Here is a 16,739-nt window from a genome sequence, read left to right on the forward strand (position 1 = left end):
CAAAAATGCTTTCAACTAAAAATGCATGCACACACACACACACACACACACACACACACACACACACACACACACACACATTATACAAAAATTTGCCAGGCTTTATGATTGTATGGCAGGGTATGTTTTATGACAGGGTACGACAAAGCTTGCCTCTCGGTGTTACTTTTGTTCTGACATAGCATCCAGTGCAAAAGGGGCATGCCCTACACTATATTATTCACTAGTTTCTAAATTTTTGTTTGAATTTATAAAACATTTCTGGAAATCTCCTATGACAATCGCCAATAAATAGCATTCGAACTAAATATTTGGAAATATCTAAATTGAATTTGTTACGCTTTTGAACGACGTCTGGCACGCAGCGGGGGAAAACACTTAAAAAACCCGGACATCCAGAGGGTTAGCTTCTTAGTCTTAATATTGACTGTATTATTCGTATGGCTGCATACCAGTTCAAAGCTTCTAAATCAAAGCAGGATGCTTAAGGGGGCATGACACAATTTTAGGTCATAATCTGTACTGTGTGAGACAATCTTCGTGCATTCATTCAAGAACCCATTGGCAAAATCTTGGCACATTCAAACAACGTAACAGTGCAGCAACACTGGCATGTTTGCAAGCCGTGATGTCACAGGCTGCATATTCGCTGGGCGAGCATGTATATTCCGGCAAAGAATCAATGTGTCAGTTGTGCACACATGCGGGGAGCTTGTGCTTTGTTCAGCTTGCCATTGGAATTGTTAAACCTGCGCCGACTGAAGCAATGCCAACATGGCACCTATGTAGCCCTGTTGGGTGCCAGAGCGAATGGAGCAAGGAGTGGTCCATTCCCTTCAGGTTCCCGTAGGAGCTCGTCACGCGTAAGGCTTGGGAGATGAATGTGGGCAGGAAGGACTGGCATTTATCTGATGCTTTTGTTTTGTTCTCGAAACACTTCACGGCACACAGCTACTACAATTTGCACCTGCTCGCCGAGTTTGGGATACACGTAAAAAAGCTGAGGCGGCGGCCAGACACGATGTTGACCGTGTTCGCGTGCCAGCCCATTCGGCAGGCAGCGCCCCGGCCAAGCGTTTGTATTTTTTTCCTCGATACTAGGTGCAGTAAAGGAAGTTGAAGTGAAGGTTCAGCCAAAGCTTACGTCACGCAAAATCTTTGCGCCACGGACACGTGTCCAGGCATTTGTTTACACATGCTGCAGCAACTACAGAGGGGGGGAAAGAAAACTGGTGGGAACGCACAGCAGCTTAACATCATACTTTTGTTGAGTACAGATCCGAGGGAAATGCATGCCAGCAAACAATCTACATGCATAACAATTTGCATTGTGCAAAGTAGCACCAGACTTCGTCTCCTGTGAACGGCTGGCTAAGCAGCATTCCACGCAACACCAGTGTCATCATCTATGTTGACCGCGTTTACTATGCAGTCTTCGTCCATGGTCTCCAAGATGAAATCGTGTTTTGTCACTTGAGATGGTGGCGATGAGGTCGAAGTCAAAACGCGTAGCATCGCTGCATCTGCTGTTCAAAGATTTGTCACTTGCTTCATCACGCAAAGTTGGTGGTGTCGAAGACGTGGCAAGTGATATCTGGAGCAAATACGGCAACATACGGCAGCTATGCCCCGACCTCGCATGGTGCGGTAGCTGATCTTATAGCAGATGATGGCTCGATTCCATGCAGTGCATGACGTCACACATGGCTTGGCAATATGGCGGTGGGTGCCGGAAGGCAAGGCTTAGAGCTAATGAGTTATAGCTCATATTTTGGACAGAAATGTGTGTTTACTGCCCAGTTTTCACGTGTGTATAGCCGTAATAGACCCTCCACTACAATTTCTCACAGAAAACTGCAAATTGTTGGGTGACCGTGTCATGCCCCTTTAAGTGATGAGGGGATTCTGACATGTAACGAACCACAAATCATATATCTTTACAAACAAAACGCATCACACATCACCATCTCTAAAATACCGAAGTTTACAATAAACCTCACATTCTAGTAGACCCCTCGTGACTGCATCAATTCAAGTTTCCAACATGTTGTCATCATCATTTTAGAGGCTACCATTAAATTAATATTTTGTGTTTAATGTCAAAGGACTTGCAGTGAGAACATTCAGCTATGAATAGTTTTGCCTCAGGCGCCTTTTTCACTTTTCTTTAGCAAGCTTGCAAATTTGACTGTAGCGACTGGCGTGAAATTAATCTTCATTGTTCACACATGTAACAAGTGGTTCGCACAGTAGGAGACTACTTTTCTGCAGATAGCAAATTATGATTTTGTGCCATGAACATGGTTAATGAGGCGTTGTAAGTGTAATGGAGCATGACCTTGAATGGGCACAGCTTGATGAGTAATAAGGCTATCAGCCTTCATATATTCAAGCTTGAAAAACACTTCTCTTTCAGTATGAGATGTATGCACATCTTACACGGTACTTTTATTAAATATTTTGGTCCTTCTGGCTTATTTTAAGATGTTGGTACCTAGCATACATAAAATTTTACAGGCTTCGTTTAAAGTTAAGCTATTATGACTGCCATTATTAGATGCCTTACTTGCCTTGCTGGTAGTCACGCTTAACTTGCAAGCGATGTCACTGTACTCTTCTTTGCAGCAAATGACCGTAGCTAGGTGTGTATGTTCAGTTTTCAAAGCAGTAGCACAAGTAAAGAAGTCATAGAAGCATTTCATGTCTGCCTTCATCACATAATTGAATGGAAGATGCTTTTGCTGCAACATTAGGGCTCTCAACACCATTTGTTCAGACCTGGGTCCAGTGGTGAAATTGTTTGGCATGCATTTAGAAGCTGGCAGGGCTGGAATGCTTGATAGTTTAAGGCTGATAGCTTTTGTATTGCAGCAGTAGCTCCAATCCAGTTTTTTGTATCTGTATTTACTCACCAAATAAATATTTGGGTTAAATGAAATATGCAGTGAAATCTGACTCCAAAATTCAACTTAGTAAAATGTAGCATGTGCCATGCCACGCAGCTTCTAGGTGTCTGCAAAACCAGCCTTAATTTTTAACATTTGTGAAATAAGTGCTGTGCACTTCAACATAGCATAAATACCTATTGGGCAATACTGCGGAAGCTATGACGTTTGTGTCAAATATTTCTCTGTACACTTTGGTGTGAATTGATTTAGATCTATGATTAAGGCATGACTTCTCCGTTCATGTTTTGAGACGCCTATTGTTTACACATGTTCTTTACATATCTGATACCATTCTTTGGTTGTGAAGGCAGGCATTGTGAAAAGTTGCTCGTGGTTTCACAGCTTTGTGTATTGTGTGCGTTCATGAGGTTTAATGTCCCAAAGCGACAGACTATGAGAAGCACTGTGGGGAGCATTACACTTGACTCCCTGAGGTTCCTTGGATGTGTTCCAAAAGCACATAACATGTGTTCTTCCATTGTGCCCTCTTGAGAATGCAATACAAGGGAGATCACTGTGCTTTGTTTCTGACTGTAACTCGGCATCTGCAATTGCATTTCTCTTGCTTAGGTGCTCCTTGAAGTGCAAGGCAGAGATAGTGTGACCACCATGGTCGTCATGCCATGTGGACAACTGTGTGCATGTGCAAACATGGTAGCTTTGTCACACAGCAATGTTATTGGCTCATGGGGGTCCAATAACTGAAGCCGACAAAAGTGCTGTGCGTCATATCACACAAAAAATGTGTGTGCTAAGCCCTTTCTGCAAAACCTTGCCTCTCCTTAACTCCTGACCTTACCAGGCATTAATATTTGCAAGGCATGTTTGCGTTTTTAAAGTTACAAGCATGAATTTGAAGGGACATTCTCCTCATTTGTGGGGCCTCCCCACATTTTTCTTGTGAACTTTTTTTTCTGATCTCTAAGTGTGCTTCATGTTGCTGTTTATATGCAGTGCATTAGGGCCTGTTTATAAGGCTCTGTGGAATTTCTCGCATCCCTGCATTTTATGTGGACCTAAGTAAAATGTTGCAAAAACTTGCTTCATAGCTGCAATACTTTTTTTAATGTACCCATAAATTTGAGCTTCTGTAAGAATTTAGACTCTGGTGCTTTGAACCACTTTGGTGATACATTACGAGTAGGGTTCTACATTTTCCGTGTTCATTTGGTGATTATTTTTGTCTGAAATTTGAGTTTATTAAGGCTTTGTACGGTCCAATGAAATGTGGGAGCTTTTCAGCATTTTTGGTATTCACCTTTCTCCACCATACATAAAAAAAAAACATTGGTTGCTAAAAACAGAAGGCAGTATAATAGCTGCAGGAATATTCTAAATACAGCAGCTGAGGGTTTGTCAGCAATGCAAGTTGTTAGATTATCACAACTGAGTGCTTCATTATTCAGTTTTGGGGACTTCAGTGGATTAATTCAAAAACTCGGAATAAGCTATTTCTGGCTGACCCTCTCATTCAGTGGCAGCTGCTGAGCCTTTTGCAGTTCATATTTCGGGCCTAGCTTGCATTTCGTGTGTATAGTTAGTTTAGCGGCAAACAGTAAATTTTTAATAGCTTTCCTTTGTTGATTTGGCCTGAAGAAAAATCTGATGCAGGGTTTAAAGAGTCACAAAAAATCTGAACATTTTTCAAATTCGAGGTAGAAAGATGCAGCTGCTAACAAAGCACAACTGTGCATTTCAACTTATTACAGCCTACATGGGTAGGCTTACAAAGTATGTGCTGCTATGGGGCAGGTGCAACAAAGAAATGATTCGACTGGTGCACAAGAATGTGAATATTTTTCTCAGTACTGTCAGTATTTCACTGAAAAAGTACATAGGACTTTTCTGAGTGCACCTCATAAATTTGTTCTGAGACCTATTGTTCACTATGAGTAACTTATAGCTGGGCTTGACTGCATGTTTGCCATCAGGATAACTTGGAAATGTAAGCAAAGCACAATTAATCGACAACTTATTCCTTCAAGTTTGACAGTTTACTTATCACTCCTGTGTGGTTGCACAACAAAAATAGAAATAATCGTGATTTGAATGTATTCTGATGGGGCTTAAGGGTATCTTTGTGGGTAATCGTAAGGACAAAGTAGTGTACTTGTGATTGTGGATTTAAAGCAGTCATGTAAAAAAAGAATACAGGAATGATGTATTCAGTTGCGTATGCACTTGCATGGGATAAGTCGGGACAAATCAAAGCATATGTCTTATTAAATTGTGCCGATGGTCTCAAAGATCTACGGAATGCATGAGCTGTAGAAAAGCTTACTACTCATGTATGTATTGTAGTAAAAGAGAAAGGCCGACCAGCTGTTACCAGCAACAGCTGGCTGGCCTTTTTATTTTATTTTTAAACTTTATTTTATTCTTTTCAAGAGGTGTCAGTGTACTGCCACTGAAATGGGCAGTTCACGTTGTGTGCAGTACAATTGCTGGGCGCCTCTAAATTATTGTGCCCAGGCATCAACACTTGTTCACACTTGAAGAATCTTGCGGCAAGTTGTGATCCTAACAGTACACCTAGTAAACATAAATGGCTCACTGTATCCAAGCAGTCTGCTCAGTTGAGGCATTTATGTGCTTGTGATGCATGGATTCTGATGGAGGCTAAGCAAACATTACAGTTAATGACCTTGCAGTAATTGTAAGGACTTCAAGGAAACAGCAGCAGCATTATGCCTTTAACCGCGAAAACGTTGTCTACCTTGTCGAGGTTTGGGGTGTTGTTTCTTGTAAAGTGGGCAGATCCCAGAGACAGTGTAGTAGTAAACTGGGGCGCTCCCAGTGACTGCAATCAAAGGTTCAGACTTGGTGAGCCGATTCCAGCACCAGTGCATGATATGAATTCTCGCAAGGGTGTTAATGTGGTCTAAAATTCCGGCTGATGATGGAGACGGTGCAAAAACGAAGGTGGACCAGTCCTAAGTCTCACATTAGTTCTTTGGGCGTATAATGTGGGTCGAGCTTCCTTGCCTCTTCAGGTTTGGCATCAGTATCATCAGTGTTTGTCACACAGCTAAAAAGCATGGCGAGGGAAAGCACAACAACTGTGACATGGAGGAGTTCAGGAAGCGCTTGCATTGTGACTGTTTTATAAATTAGTGCAACCGTAAATAACACTTATTTATTGGGATATGCAATTAATCCTTTGCAAGAGGAATAGTTAGACAATGTACATAAAGTTTCATAGTTCTTATTAACTCTAGTACTTGCAACTATACCTGCGCTGCAAGGCCAGCAATGTCTCATTATTGAGTCTGTGGCGCAAGCTATTAAAAAGCGTTGCGTCCACGAGTTTCCACAATGTGGGAAGCCTGCATAATTTTTTCAACTCATGTTACTTAAAACGTAAATGCACCTCTCGCCTATTCACATGTAGCCTGCGTTTCTTATGGCCGTATTGATCTATGGATCAGCTGTGCAGAAAAAGATGTTAGCAGGTGAGATGTCAACTTTTGGCAGATAGTTGGCAATCATCCTTTGACTTCCTAAATTAAGTAGGCTATTTTTGTTCATAAACACTGCAAATGTCTGTAAAGTGAACTTGCGTGGAGCTGTTCAGGCGCTACTTTATTGTTGAAGATAGCTCGGATGTGAATGAGTGAACAGTTCAAGGACAGGCCAAGCCTGTCTGCTTCATTCTCCTGTCCTCTTTGCACCTGTTACTAGTAATCTGCCAGCCTACCCATAAAATTTGTTACTACTTATCCTTTTAAAGCTGCTAAGTGGTCACTGGGGAAATTAAATCTGAGCATTTATGCATTCTCAGAAATAATTCTTTACCATTTTATATTTAAACTGATCGAAGGTCATTTATAAATTTCTGAAGAAATTTAATGCTTATGGGCATCATAAAGCTTAGTTTCCACAAGCTCTTGCTCCTAGCAAATGCGTTTATGCAAACTATAGAGGCGCACTGTGTATTATAAGCTTTATTTTTTAATTTATGTGCAAAAACTATGACCTGGGTTTTCTGTGTCCTCCGTCTGTATCTTATCTTTCAACATTTTTTTCAGTGGGAATCAAGCTTTGAAGTTCATTCTCTGATCATGCATTAAGTCTGTTAAAACTTGATATGAAGTCTGTGGCCACGTGAAAGATTTTCTCTCATAATGAACATTCATTGTGGCCAACTCCTTTTATCATGCAGTGTGTTATGTGCTGTCTCCCTTCCCCCTCTTTAATGTAATATCAGATCTGCTACAAGCTTCGTAGGCTAAAGTTTAACAAAAACTCTTGGCAAGATTTACTACTTGATTCAGTGTGCATATGTGTGCCTATGCGGAAAATTACAAGTAATCTCATTTTTACCATTCATTGGATGTGTACAGAAAGCATCTCGGCAACGTCTCTTGTTTACACCAAGGAATATTGTGAACAAATCATGTCCTGAAGCTCGGGTATTAAGTTTTAATGCCGTTTAACCCTTTGAGGGGCGAATTATTTTGAAAAACCTTTCCCAGGTGGTCAAATTAATTTATTGCGGATCTTGAATGTACACAATGTATAAAGTCGGGAATAAATAATAAAAAAATATAGGAACAGTATTTTAGTGTCGGCAATAGTATTTCAGAGTGCAGTACTCCTTGAAACACGGATCTACGCACAGCGCCTTATCGCAGTCTGCACACCTAAAATGCATGACTGTTCTCCTCTTAGAGCGACGAGTTGTGTTGGCGCACACGTATCTTCCCTGCGTGCGGGCTGCCTTGGGCAGAGGTCTGAGGCACCCTTTGACCCGTTGCCGCAGAGAGCGAGAATACCTCGTGAGCGGCGGTGATAAACAAGCTAAGAGCAGTGCCAATCAAGATAGAAATCAACTTCTGCTGCACCTGCGAGAGCGTGCCGACAAAGAGAAAAATCGCGTTTCGCGCGTCTCCGTTGCGATCACGAGACGGAACCAAAACCGCGAAAGCGCGTTGCCGCTGAGAGCGAGAATACCTCACGAGCGGCGGTGATAAACAAGCTAAGAGCAGTGCTAATCAAGATAGAAATCAACTTCCACCACCCTGCAAGAGAGTGCCGACAAAGAGAAAAATGACGTTTCGTGCGCCTCCGTTGCGATCACGCAGTGAAACCGAAACAGCAAAAGGGGTGTTGCCGCAGTCTGCGCGATGCGCTGAAGCTAGAAATAAGTTCTGTTTATCTCCCCAAGAAGGTAGCACAAATTTCAAACGCTTCTTGTGAGTCCTAAGAGATCTCAGCACCTCCCAGTGACCACGCATCATCATTATGGCGTGAAATTTCCAACGGAGGGTCGAAACCGTACCCGTACGGCAAAGACCTTGCAGGACAGAAAACCGCCGCCGTACAAGTACGGCAAAAACCTTCAAAGGGTTAAAAAAGGGGGTGACGTAGAAAAGATTTTACCAGCTAAAGCACTTGTGCAGTTATCACCAACCAGTCTTTTTAAGTGGATGCATTCTTGAATGTCGCATAATTTCCAGTAATAATGTCACACCTGCAGGATGAGACATCACAGTAAGAAAGAGCTCTACTGACGCTCCCAGGTGCAAATCAACAGAAAACAAAGGGTACTGCACTTGTGCACATAAAATATTGTCCAGGGAAATAAGCAACTTGATCAAAATGTCTGCTTGCATAAAGCAGCTCTGTAAACTGAACATTTGATTTGCAACTGCTTACAGTGCAGATGTTCGAAAGCATCAGTCTGTTTTCAGAGGGCTCCGTCTGCCCCCTTTCTTTTTCTTCCTTTTCTTTAATGATTTCAGAAATATACAGAACCTGGCATTAGCATTACTAGCACGGAGATAAAGCACAGCCGACTGCTAAATTCTGCCTTCGTGACAGTGTATGTAAGCATTCATAAAATGAAAGAGAAAGCAAACAAAATTTATCCTTATAGTTTAAATTTATTGTAGCAGTGAGTTGCTAAAAATTCAGGATAAATGAAAGTATGGGTTTTAATGTTGCAAAGCAACACATAAGATATGAGGTGTTTGCTGCCCCTTAGCACTTCCATCAATTTGCATAGGTCAACCTGGATGTCCAAGCCAAAGGAACATTCAGATGGGATATAGGTCAATAGGGTTGCAAGTTGTAGTGCTGAGGCATTTGCTTTTCGATGTTCTTGCGAAGAGCACTGTACGTATTGAGGGTCGTCCAAAAAGAAGTGCTATATCGTTGACATCCTTACAACTCTCGTCTATCATTCTCTGCGAGGAGCATTGCGTAAGCGAAAATTGTAGATAATGGTCACGAGATAACCACTCCTTAATTTGTCCTACAGAAGCCAGTAAATTCTCAATGGGATGGGGCCCGTCGAAATGCACGAAGAAAAACGTGCGGGAGAGAGACCTTCTGTGCAGCCTCTTGAGACAGTTTACACATTTGAAATAACCAAGTTGTTCTGGTGTAGTTCACCTCATTTTATAATTGTTGGACACTGCTGCTCCATCTTGTCTTCCTTTGTCTTGTTGCATGATTTGTTGAGCGCTGTTGTTCCCTCATTCCCCGCGAGATCACCAACATTTGTCGTAGATTGGTGATCTGTTCATTCGTTTGGTTACTCATGATGGATCAATGGAAAACTTTTAAGTCGAGTACTGACATGAAACTAGTGTTGTGTATTGCAGAGAGAACTCATGTTTTATCCAAAGAACATTGTGGCATGCCACTGGACTACAGATCAAAAATTGTTTCTGTGCACGGGACCTGCCAATCAAATCGGAATAGCAGCATTGGGCCACATAACACTTCCATAAGCTGAGTTCATCTAGGCATCTCCTACGCCTGCAAGCTAGCTTGATAAGTCTTGATAAGGAATTGAGGAGCGATGGAGATAATACAAAAGTTTGCCTCTTTTCCCCAAAAGGGACAGTGAGGGACGAACAAAGGTAATACGCTGTCATCTATTTACACATGTACCTGTGTCTCAACACTTCGTGATTTAGCAGCACTGGATTACGATTGCAAGGCTCGCCTACGTCAGTCGTTTCCCATCGCACCATGTTGAATTGTATTGCAAGGCAGTGGCATTGTCAGTACGTATGTTGCAGTATGCCGTTTTTGTAATTATTCAGTCAAGTTGATCCGACAACAGTGCATAAAATATGTAGTTGCCAGGAGCACAGACAAAAAGCACAAAAACCAGGCTGTGGAGGGTATCTGTATCTCCGAGTCACACTCACAATATGAGGCCAAAAGATTGAACAATATGGGTTTGAAATTTTGTGTTGGTACTCGACTTTAAGGTTTTTTTTACCATGAGTAACGTGACGAGGTCTTCTGAAAACTGCTTCAATTTCTATGGCAGCATCCCACAAAGAAAGCAAGCTGCATATTGCTGACGACGTGCCGGATTTCTGTGGGTTGCACGCCCATGTCAATGCATGCAGGGACTTAACATTTGCACTTTGGTTGCTTATAATTGGAACATGTTGGCGGGCTTTTATAGTCTGCAGCCAAAATTCGTGCAAACCATTTGTGCAAACCTTGTGTCTAATGCCTTCTTTTGCAGAGGTTCAGTATTCGTCCCTTGCCAACATTGTCTACAATTTGCGAGCAAGCATTACGCAGTGGTCACAACTTCGCGTTGAGCCGTTTCTTTGTACTGCCTACATTGCGGAAATAATGGTGAACAAAGAAGCGAAGTTTGAAAACACGAATAGCATCAAAGTTGTCTTGCGCTTTGCCTGTGGTTTCAACTTTGGAAAGGCCATGACATATACTTCCAAGTGAATTTGCCGAACTTTAGGGATTGTATGCTGGCAAGGCATTTACAGCTAAACCTTTTCGAAGTGACCGCATATCATCCCCTTATGGCAACATTCCACGAGTAATCGCATGCATAGGCATATCATTTTGTGCATTGCCAGCACACGACACTGGATCCGATTTTATTAATGTGCTACATTAGGCACAAAAATGACATCCAATTGTTCATGCCTTGAGTTCCCCAATGACATATTTTCTTTTTGGAGGAGCGGCCACATGTAATGAATAATTTTGACATTTGTCACGATGTCGATGACAGCATCCTTGTAAGTGAGCCGTTTTATAGTGCTAATTTAAAAAATAAACATGCACTACAAGCTTAGCCTCCAAGAACAGCCAAACGAAAAAATGAGCGTACTATAATGCTGCTGGCATGTTTGTTGCTGTCTTAACAACATTACAACTGACCATAGCAATTTCCGCCATTGCACACCTAGTCAAAAGCCCTGAAGCAAAATGGTGCCTTACCTCATCGAAGCCACTGCAATGCCGATCTGAGGAAGTTCAGAGTACAATTTTTGACACGAATGATGTGGTAATTGTATAAATTATTTTCTACATCATAGGTGCCATTTCCAATAATTCAAGTTACTGCACTGTTCATGGCGTCCCAAAATAGTGAATGACATTAGGGCAAATGACATCAGGTCTATCTGTGTGGCATCGCGCAAATGGTATTAAAATGCAAGGCATTAGCAAGTTAATGTCTTCTGCGTTTATGTGGCACGCGTATTAACCGTGCTTAGAATGACGTACGACTCCAACACAGCGGTTATGTTTCATTTGTCGCGCTTCGTTCTATGTCTACCTTTAAGTTTACGTCAGTTGTAACCGTTCGCATTGAAACATACCGTGCAACATCCTACGCGCATCTTCTAAAAATATTCGTATTGTGACAGCCCGTTCAACGCTGCCTTGAGACACTCATGTGCAGTATACCGGCAGTATATGATGGCATCCGTAACTTTATTATTATTGTTTCTTTAAAGTAGTACTTGTCAAATGCGCTTAACTTGTGGCAGGAGCCGCTACGTGCGTTCTACAAGCGGAAATGGCCGCACGGTGAAAAGTCTTTGTCTCGCATTTGCGCTTGCATGCCTATTCGTGTCATAAAAAGTTCACCGAAGATCACGCATTCACAATTGGTTCGTCCTTTTCCGGTTGTGCTGTAGGTGCATTGGCGAAGGCAGTGAAGGCCATCCAAACTTGGGAGCATGCGGAAGCAGTTACGCGCGCGTAGTTTGAATTTTGCTGTATGCCGCAATGTGTGTGTTTTTTTTTTTTACCACCGTGTCTGCAGAGGTTTCGTGTGCCGATAGCAAAGGTAGATGTCTGGAAGACGTGGCTCGTCATCTAATTACCCGCCGCGGCACTCGCCATACGGTGGTGGAGCAAACCGTGGCTACAGTGGTGGCGGCGGTGGCCGGCAGTACGATGAACGCAACAGCCACTACGGCCAACACGATGGTGCGCGCAGCCCACATCAACAGAGTCCACATAACCAGAACCAGCAGGACAACAGATACCCGTCAAAGTCGATGCCACCGCCTCAGCAGCAGCCGCCAAGATCATCCCAGCCGCCCAAGCCTTCGCCGCCACCTCAACAACAGCAACAGTCCCAGCGTCAAACGCAGCAGCAGCAGCAGCAATCTCCACGTCAACCACAACAGCAGTCTCCACAGCAGTCTCCGCAGCAAACCCCGCGCCCCCAGCAGGCGCCAGCGCAGGTTAACAATCAGCAGCAGAAAACCCCGGTGCAGCAGCAGAAGCCCTCACCCGCTCAGCCGCTAAAGAAAGAGCAGACACCGAACCAGCAAACGGTGACTCCCACAAAGCCAGGCCAAAAGGTAGAGCCTCAGTCTCCTGTGGCCAACCAAAACTCGCAGCCGGTCGCGAACGCCTCAGGTGGCCAGGGCGCGGTCAATGTCGCGGCCAATTCCACAAATGCGACAAACGCCGCGAACAAGCCGGCCGGCGAGCATGCAGAAAATTGCAAACTGTTCGTGTCGAACGTGTCGAACATGATGAACGACGAGTTGTTCCGCAAGATGTTTGAAGAGCACGGCGAGGTGCGTGACATCTTTCTCAACAAGACTAAGTGGTTCGGCTTTGTGCTGTTCAAGACGCACGAGCAAGCGGAGAAGGCTATGCGCGCCCTTAACGGCACCGAGAAGAACGGCCGGCGGCTGAACGTTCGGTACGCAACACAGCAGAAACCGGACCAGGGAGGCCCCCAAGGTGGTCCCCCTGGCCCTCAGCAGCAGCAAATGCAGCAACAGCAAATGCAGCAGCAGCAGGGACCATTTGGCGGTGTCCCAGGCCAGGGCCCGCCGCCTCCTCACCCTCAGCCTGTGAAGCGTAGCGGGGCACGTTGCCGTCTCTTTGTGGGCAACCTCGGCAACAGCATGACAGACGAAGAGTTTCGGCGCATGTTCGGCGAGTTCGGAGAGCTGCTCGAGGTGTTCTTGCACGCCCAGAAAGGCTTCGGCTTTGTCAAGTACGAGCAACGGCAGCAAGCTGAGGCAGCTAAGGCTGCCCTCGACAACACGCCTCATGAAGGTCGCTACCTGCAGGTGCGTTTTGCCACTCAGGGTTCGTCGCTCAAGGTGAAGAACCTCAGCCCGTTCGTGTCCAACGAGCTGCTGGAAGACGCATTCTCCATCTTTGGCGAGATCGACCGTGCTGTGGTCATTGTGGACGACAGAGGTCGGTCTGTAGGTGAGGGCATTGTGGAGTTTGCGCGCAAGACGAGTGCCTTGGCTGCTTTAAAGAAGGCCTCGCAAGGCTGCCTGCTGCTCACTGCGTCGCCACGGCCCGTGCTTGTAGAGCCGTTGGACCTGCGCGACGAAGAGGACGGCTTTCCTGAAAAGAACATCAACAAGAACAACCCGCAGTACCTCAAGGAGCGTGAGCTGGGCCCGCGCTTTGCTGAGCCGGGCACCTTCGAGTACGAGTTCTCAAGCCGCTGGAAGAAGCTGCTGGAGCTGGAGAAGCAGAAGCGCGAGTTTCTGGAGCGCGAGATGGAGGACGAGAGACGAAAGCTTGAGGAGGAGATGGAGTACTACCGTTATGAACACGAGACGCGGCTGTTGCGGGAGCAGCTGCGCATCATGGAAGAGCAGAGCAAAATGTTTCTGCATGAGCGCGAGATGCGCCATGCTGAACAGAAGCGGCGTGAGGAGATTCGCCGCCAGGAAGAGATGCTGCTGCGCCAGCGAGAAGAAGACATCCTGGGCTTCACACGCCGCGAGCAGGCTGCCCAGCAAGCGGCCCAACATGCGGCCAGCATGCAGCAGATGGCGACGCCACAGCAGCAGCAGCAGCACGACCCAATGGCAGCCGCGGCTGCTCAGACCAAGGCACCTGCCTCGGCCATCGAGGGAGCCACATTTGTCAGCTCGTATGACAGCGGCACCCGCGTGTCGCGCTTCGACCAGCAGCAGCCACCGCAGGCACACTACGGCATGCCACCCGATGATGGCAGGCGCCCCGACGACTACGCTGACCGGGACCCAAAGAGGCGCCGCTACTGATAACTCAAGTGCGCTCCATCTAATCAGGCCGGGTCGTGTCACACACTCACTCTTCTTTCGTCGCCCTGTAAACATTGCTCTGCATTGCACTGTGTCTCTGTCTCCCATTAAACATAGTTCAAAACACCAAGCAAGCGTCTATGCGCACATCTGCCTTTGCGCTGTGGGTGTGTGGCGGTGCCCACTCGCTCCCACTTAGCGAGGCCTCACGTGCGTTCAAGCTACTTGCTCCTGTTGTAATCCCTGGAACAGCACTAGCTGCTTTCAGGCGTGCACGCGTACAACTTGTATTCATTTATTAGTGTACTTGACACTATGGCAGCTCTGTATTCCTAGTGTGGCCCCAACCAGCTGAACGAGGATCTTGTTACTGCCTCTTAACGTTCTGTTGCCAAAGCAAAAGAATGCCAATTTTGACGTTACAATAGCGAATATATTAGTTGCTTGCGTGTTTTTTTTTTTTTTCCCCATTGGGCCATTGTGAAACACTGGAATTCATTCTGGTCACCGTAGCGACGACTCCATTTATCTAATGCTATTCCTGTGCGAAGTTCATTTGTCCTTTTAGTGACATGATCTCCAGTAACATTTGTTTCCACTGAATCACCTGCGAGCACTGGGAGGCCTTCTTTACCTAGAAAGCTTCTACCGGGTTTTAATCCTTGGATTTATTTTGGTCAAGAATATTCCCTGCACATAGTGAACTTTCATTCTTTTTGGATTGGATCCTTTATGGTAATAGGTGCAGAGTTTGACTCGTGCTTCGTTTTAATGGCCTACACTTTACACGAAGCCGCTTTGAGGAAGCAGTCAGTTTTTCTGGCCACATGATAGTGATTTAGCCTGTACATTCAGTTAAGCAAATGATTGCATATTTAGAGCTTTGAAGCATGCAGATTACCTGCACCCAGGAAGCCAGGACCATCATTCAGAGCGATATGTATAGATTTTCTTTGGCAGTTGATCACTGCATTATGCACTGCTGCAGGTGTCTGTTCAAAAAACAGAATCGGTAAGCTTTCTACCTTCGAGTGTTAAGAACAAGTGTTGCAGAAAGCACCTGTTCTCAAAATAATGCTTTATTTGTGCTTCATCATTCTATTCCTTGGAGGTTCAGTTTCGTAACTGGTGCTACTTAGGATAAATAAGCACTTGTTTCATCTTGAAATACGACTTGGAAACTTTTACTTCCGAAAAGAACGGCTGTCCTGTAACGTATGCAGGTGGTTTTGCATGCTCGGAGATCAGGATTGGCAGCATTCATACCACCCTAAATTCCGTTTGGGTTCTGTACAGAGGCAATATCCCCCATTTGTTACTCCTTAGTATGTTTGCCAGCATGAAAACAGGCAGGCTTGGCTTAGAAATAGGAAAATTTAATTGTGGCCAATCTTACAGCGCCTAAAGTGGCAACCACGCCAGTAATCAAGTGACAGCGACAGGCGACCCTGTCGCAGCATGGAGCAACCACATGAACGCGACATCGTGAGAAAGTAGCACCAAATGTACGTTGTTGTCTGAATGAACTCGTGTGTAGTGAAAAAATCGCAAATGTACCATGAGGCCAATGTTTTAACCAAGCTGTATTAGAGTTACCTTTAATATGCTGCCATTGCCAGTGGAAATCTATTCCAAGCCGCCAATGTGAAATGCTGTGGCACCAATCTGGTGAGCCAAACTTGAAATACTTCCGCGGCTCTTGGTAGCTTCCGAGGCCTAACGGCATCAAAACAATTTCTCAGTATTAACAAGATGACACTGATACTTTGACCTCGGCTTAAGATGAAGCGATGGCTGCTTTGGCTAATTAGTTTGTGCTGTCACAGCACAGAGAAAGTTTCAAGATCAAATTCAGATTGAAGTGGGTAGACTGGTTGCTGCCATGTTTCACAATCCTGCTGTCCCCAACGGAAGTTGCCACGCGTACCCCTGGGCAACAAGCGAAATTGCTGGCTGGTGAAAAACCAGCGACGAATCGTGTGCATGTGGTTGCAGCTTTACAGCAGGCTTCAAAGCAGGCTCATATCTAGCAGTAAAAGTACTTACAGGTAGTGCATGTAGCCCCTCCTTTCGTCCACGGATACAGATGATCCTGTTTTTGGCAATGGCTTAGTATGACATGGATAATGCAGGTGGGGAAGCGGAAGTGTGCTTTTGGCAACACTGTGTTAAGTAGAGAGGCAGGATGAAGTGTTGTTTTTTGGGGGCACTCAGTGTTAACTATAATATTGCACTTGCATCCTCTTGCGCATGGAAAGTAAGACATAACTTCGACTGTTCCCTACCTTCTTAATGCAATTTCTGCTGTGTGTACTGGACTTGTTTACCGATGTCCAGAATACATGGAATTGTTGTACTGCAAACGAATTGCTTCATCAGATATGTATTTGTCAGCGGCTCGAACCACTGCAAATATATGGTCGCGCTTTGAACTGCGTGCCTTAATCATGCTTAAACACTGGGCCTCTTCGATTTTCGGAGCTGCCAGGGCCTCTCCGATTTTCGGAGT

At 44.9% G+C, this 16,739-nt stretch overlaps 1 protein-coding gene across 3 annotated transcripts in view; it reads left to right on the plus strand.

Annotated features, from left to right (window-relative positions):
• Positions 1 to 16,739, plus strand: part of LOC142582569 (uncharacterized) — a 65,613-nt gene that overhangs the window by 20,966 nt on the left and 27,908 nt on the right. For 2 of the 3 annotated variants that reach the window (XM_075692432.1, XM_075692433.1), the window contains one exon: positions 11,998 to 14,360. The exons of the other annotated variant lie outside the window; for it this stretch is intronic. In XM_075692432.1, coding sequence (XP_075548547.1) covers positions 12,026 to 14,230 — 2,205 coding nt within the window. In that variant the 5' untranslated portion in view covers positions 11,998 to 12,025 and the 3' untranslated portion in view covers positions 14,231 to 14,360. Of the gene's footprint in view, positions 1 to 11,997; positions 14,361 to 16,739 lie in introns of those variants that run through there. 3 annotated transcript variants of the gene reach the window in all.

This window comes from Dermacentor variabilis, chromosome 5 (assembly GCF_050947875.1).
Source record: "Dermacentor variabilis isolate Ectoservices chromosome 5, ASM5094787v1, whole genome shotgun sequence".
In the NCBI taxonomy this organism is placed as follows: domain Eukaryota; kingdom Metazoa; phylum Arthropoda; class Arachnida; order Ixodida; family Ixodidae; genus Dermacentor; species Dermacentor variabilis.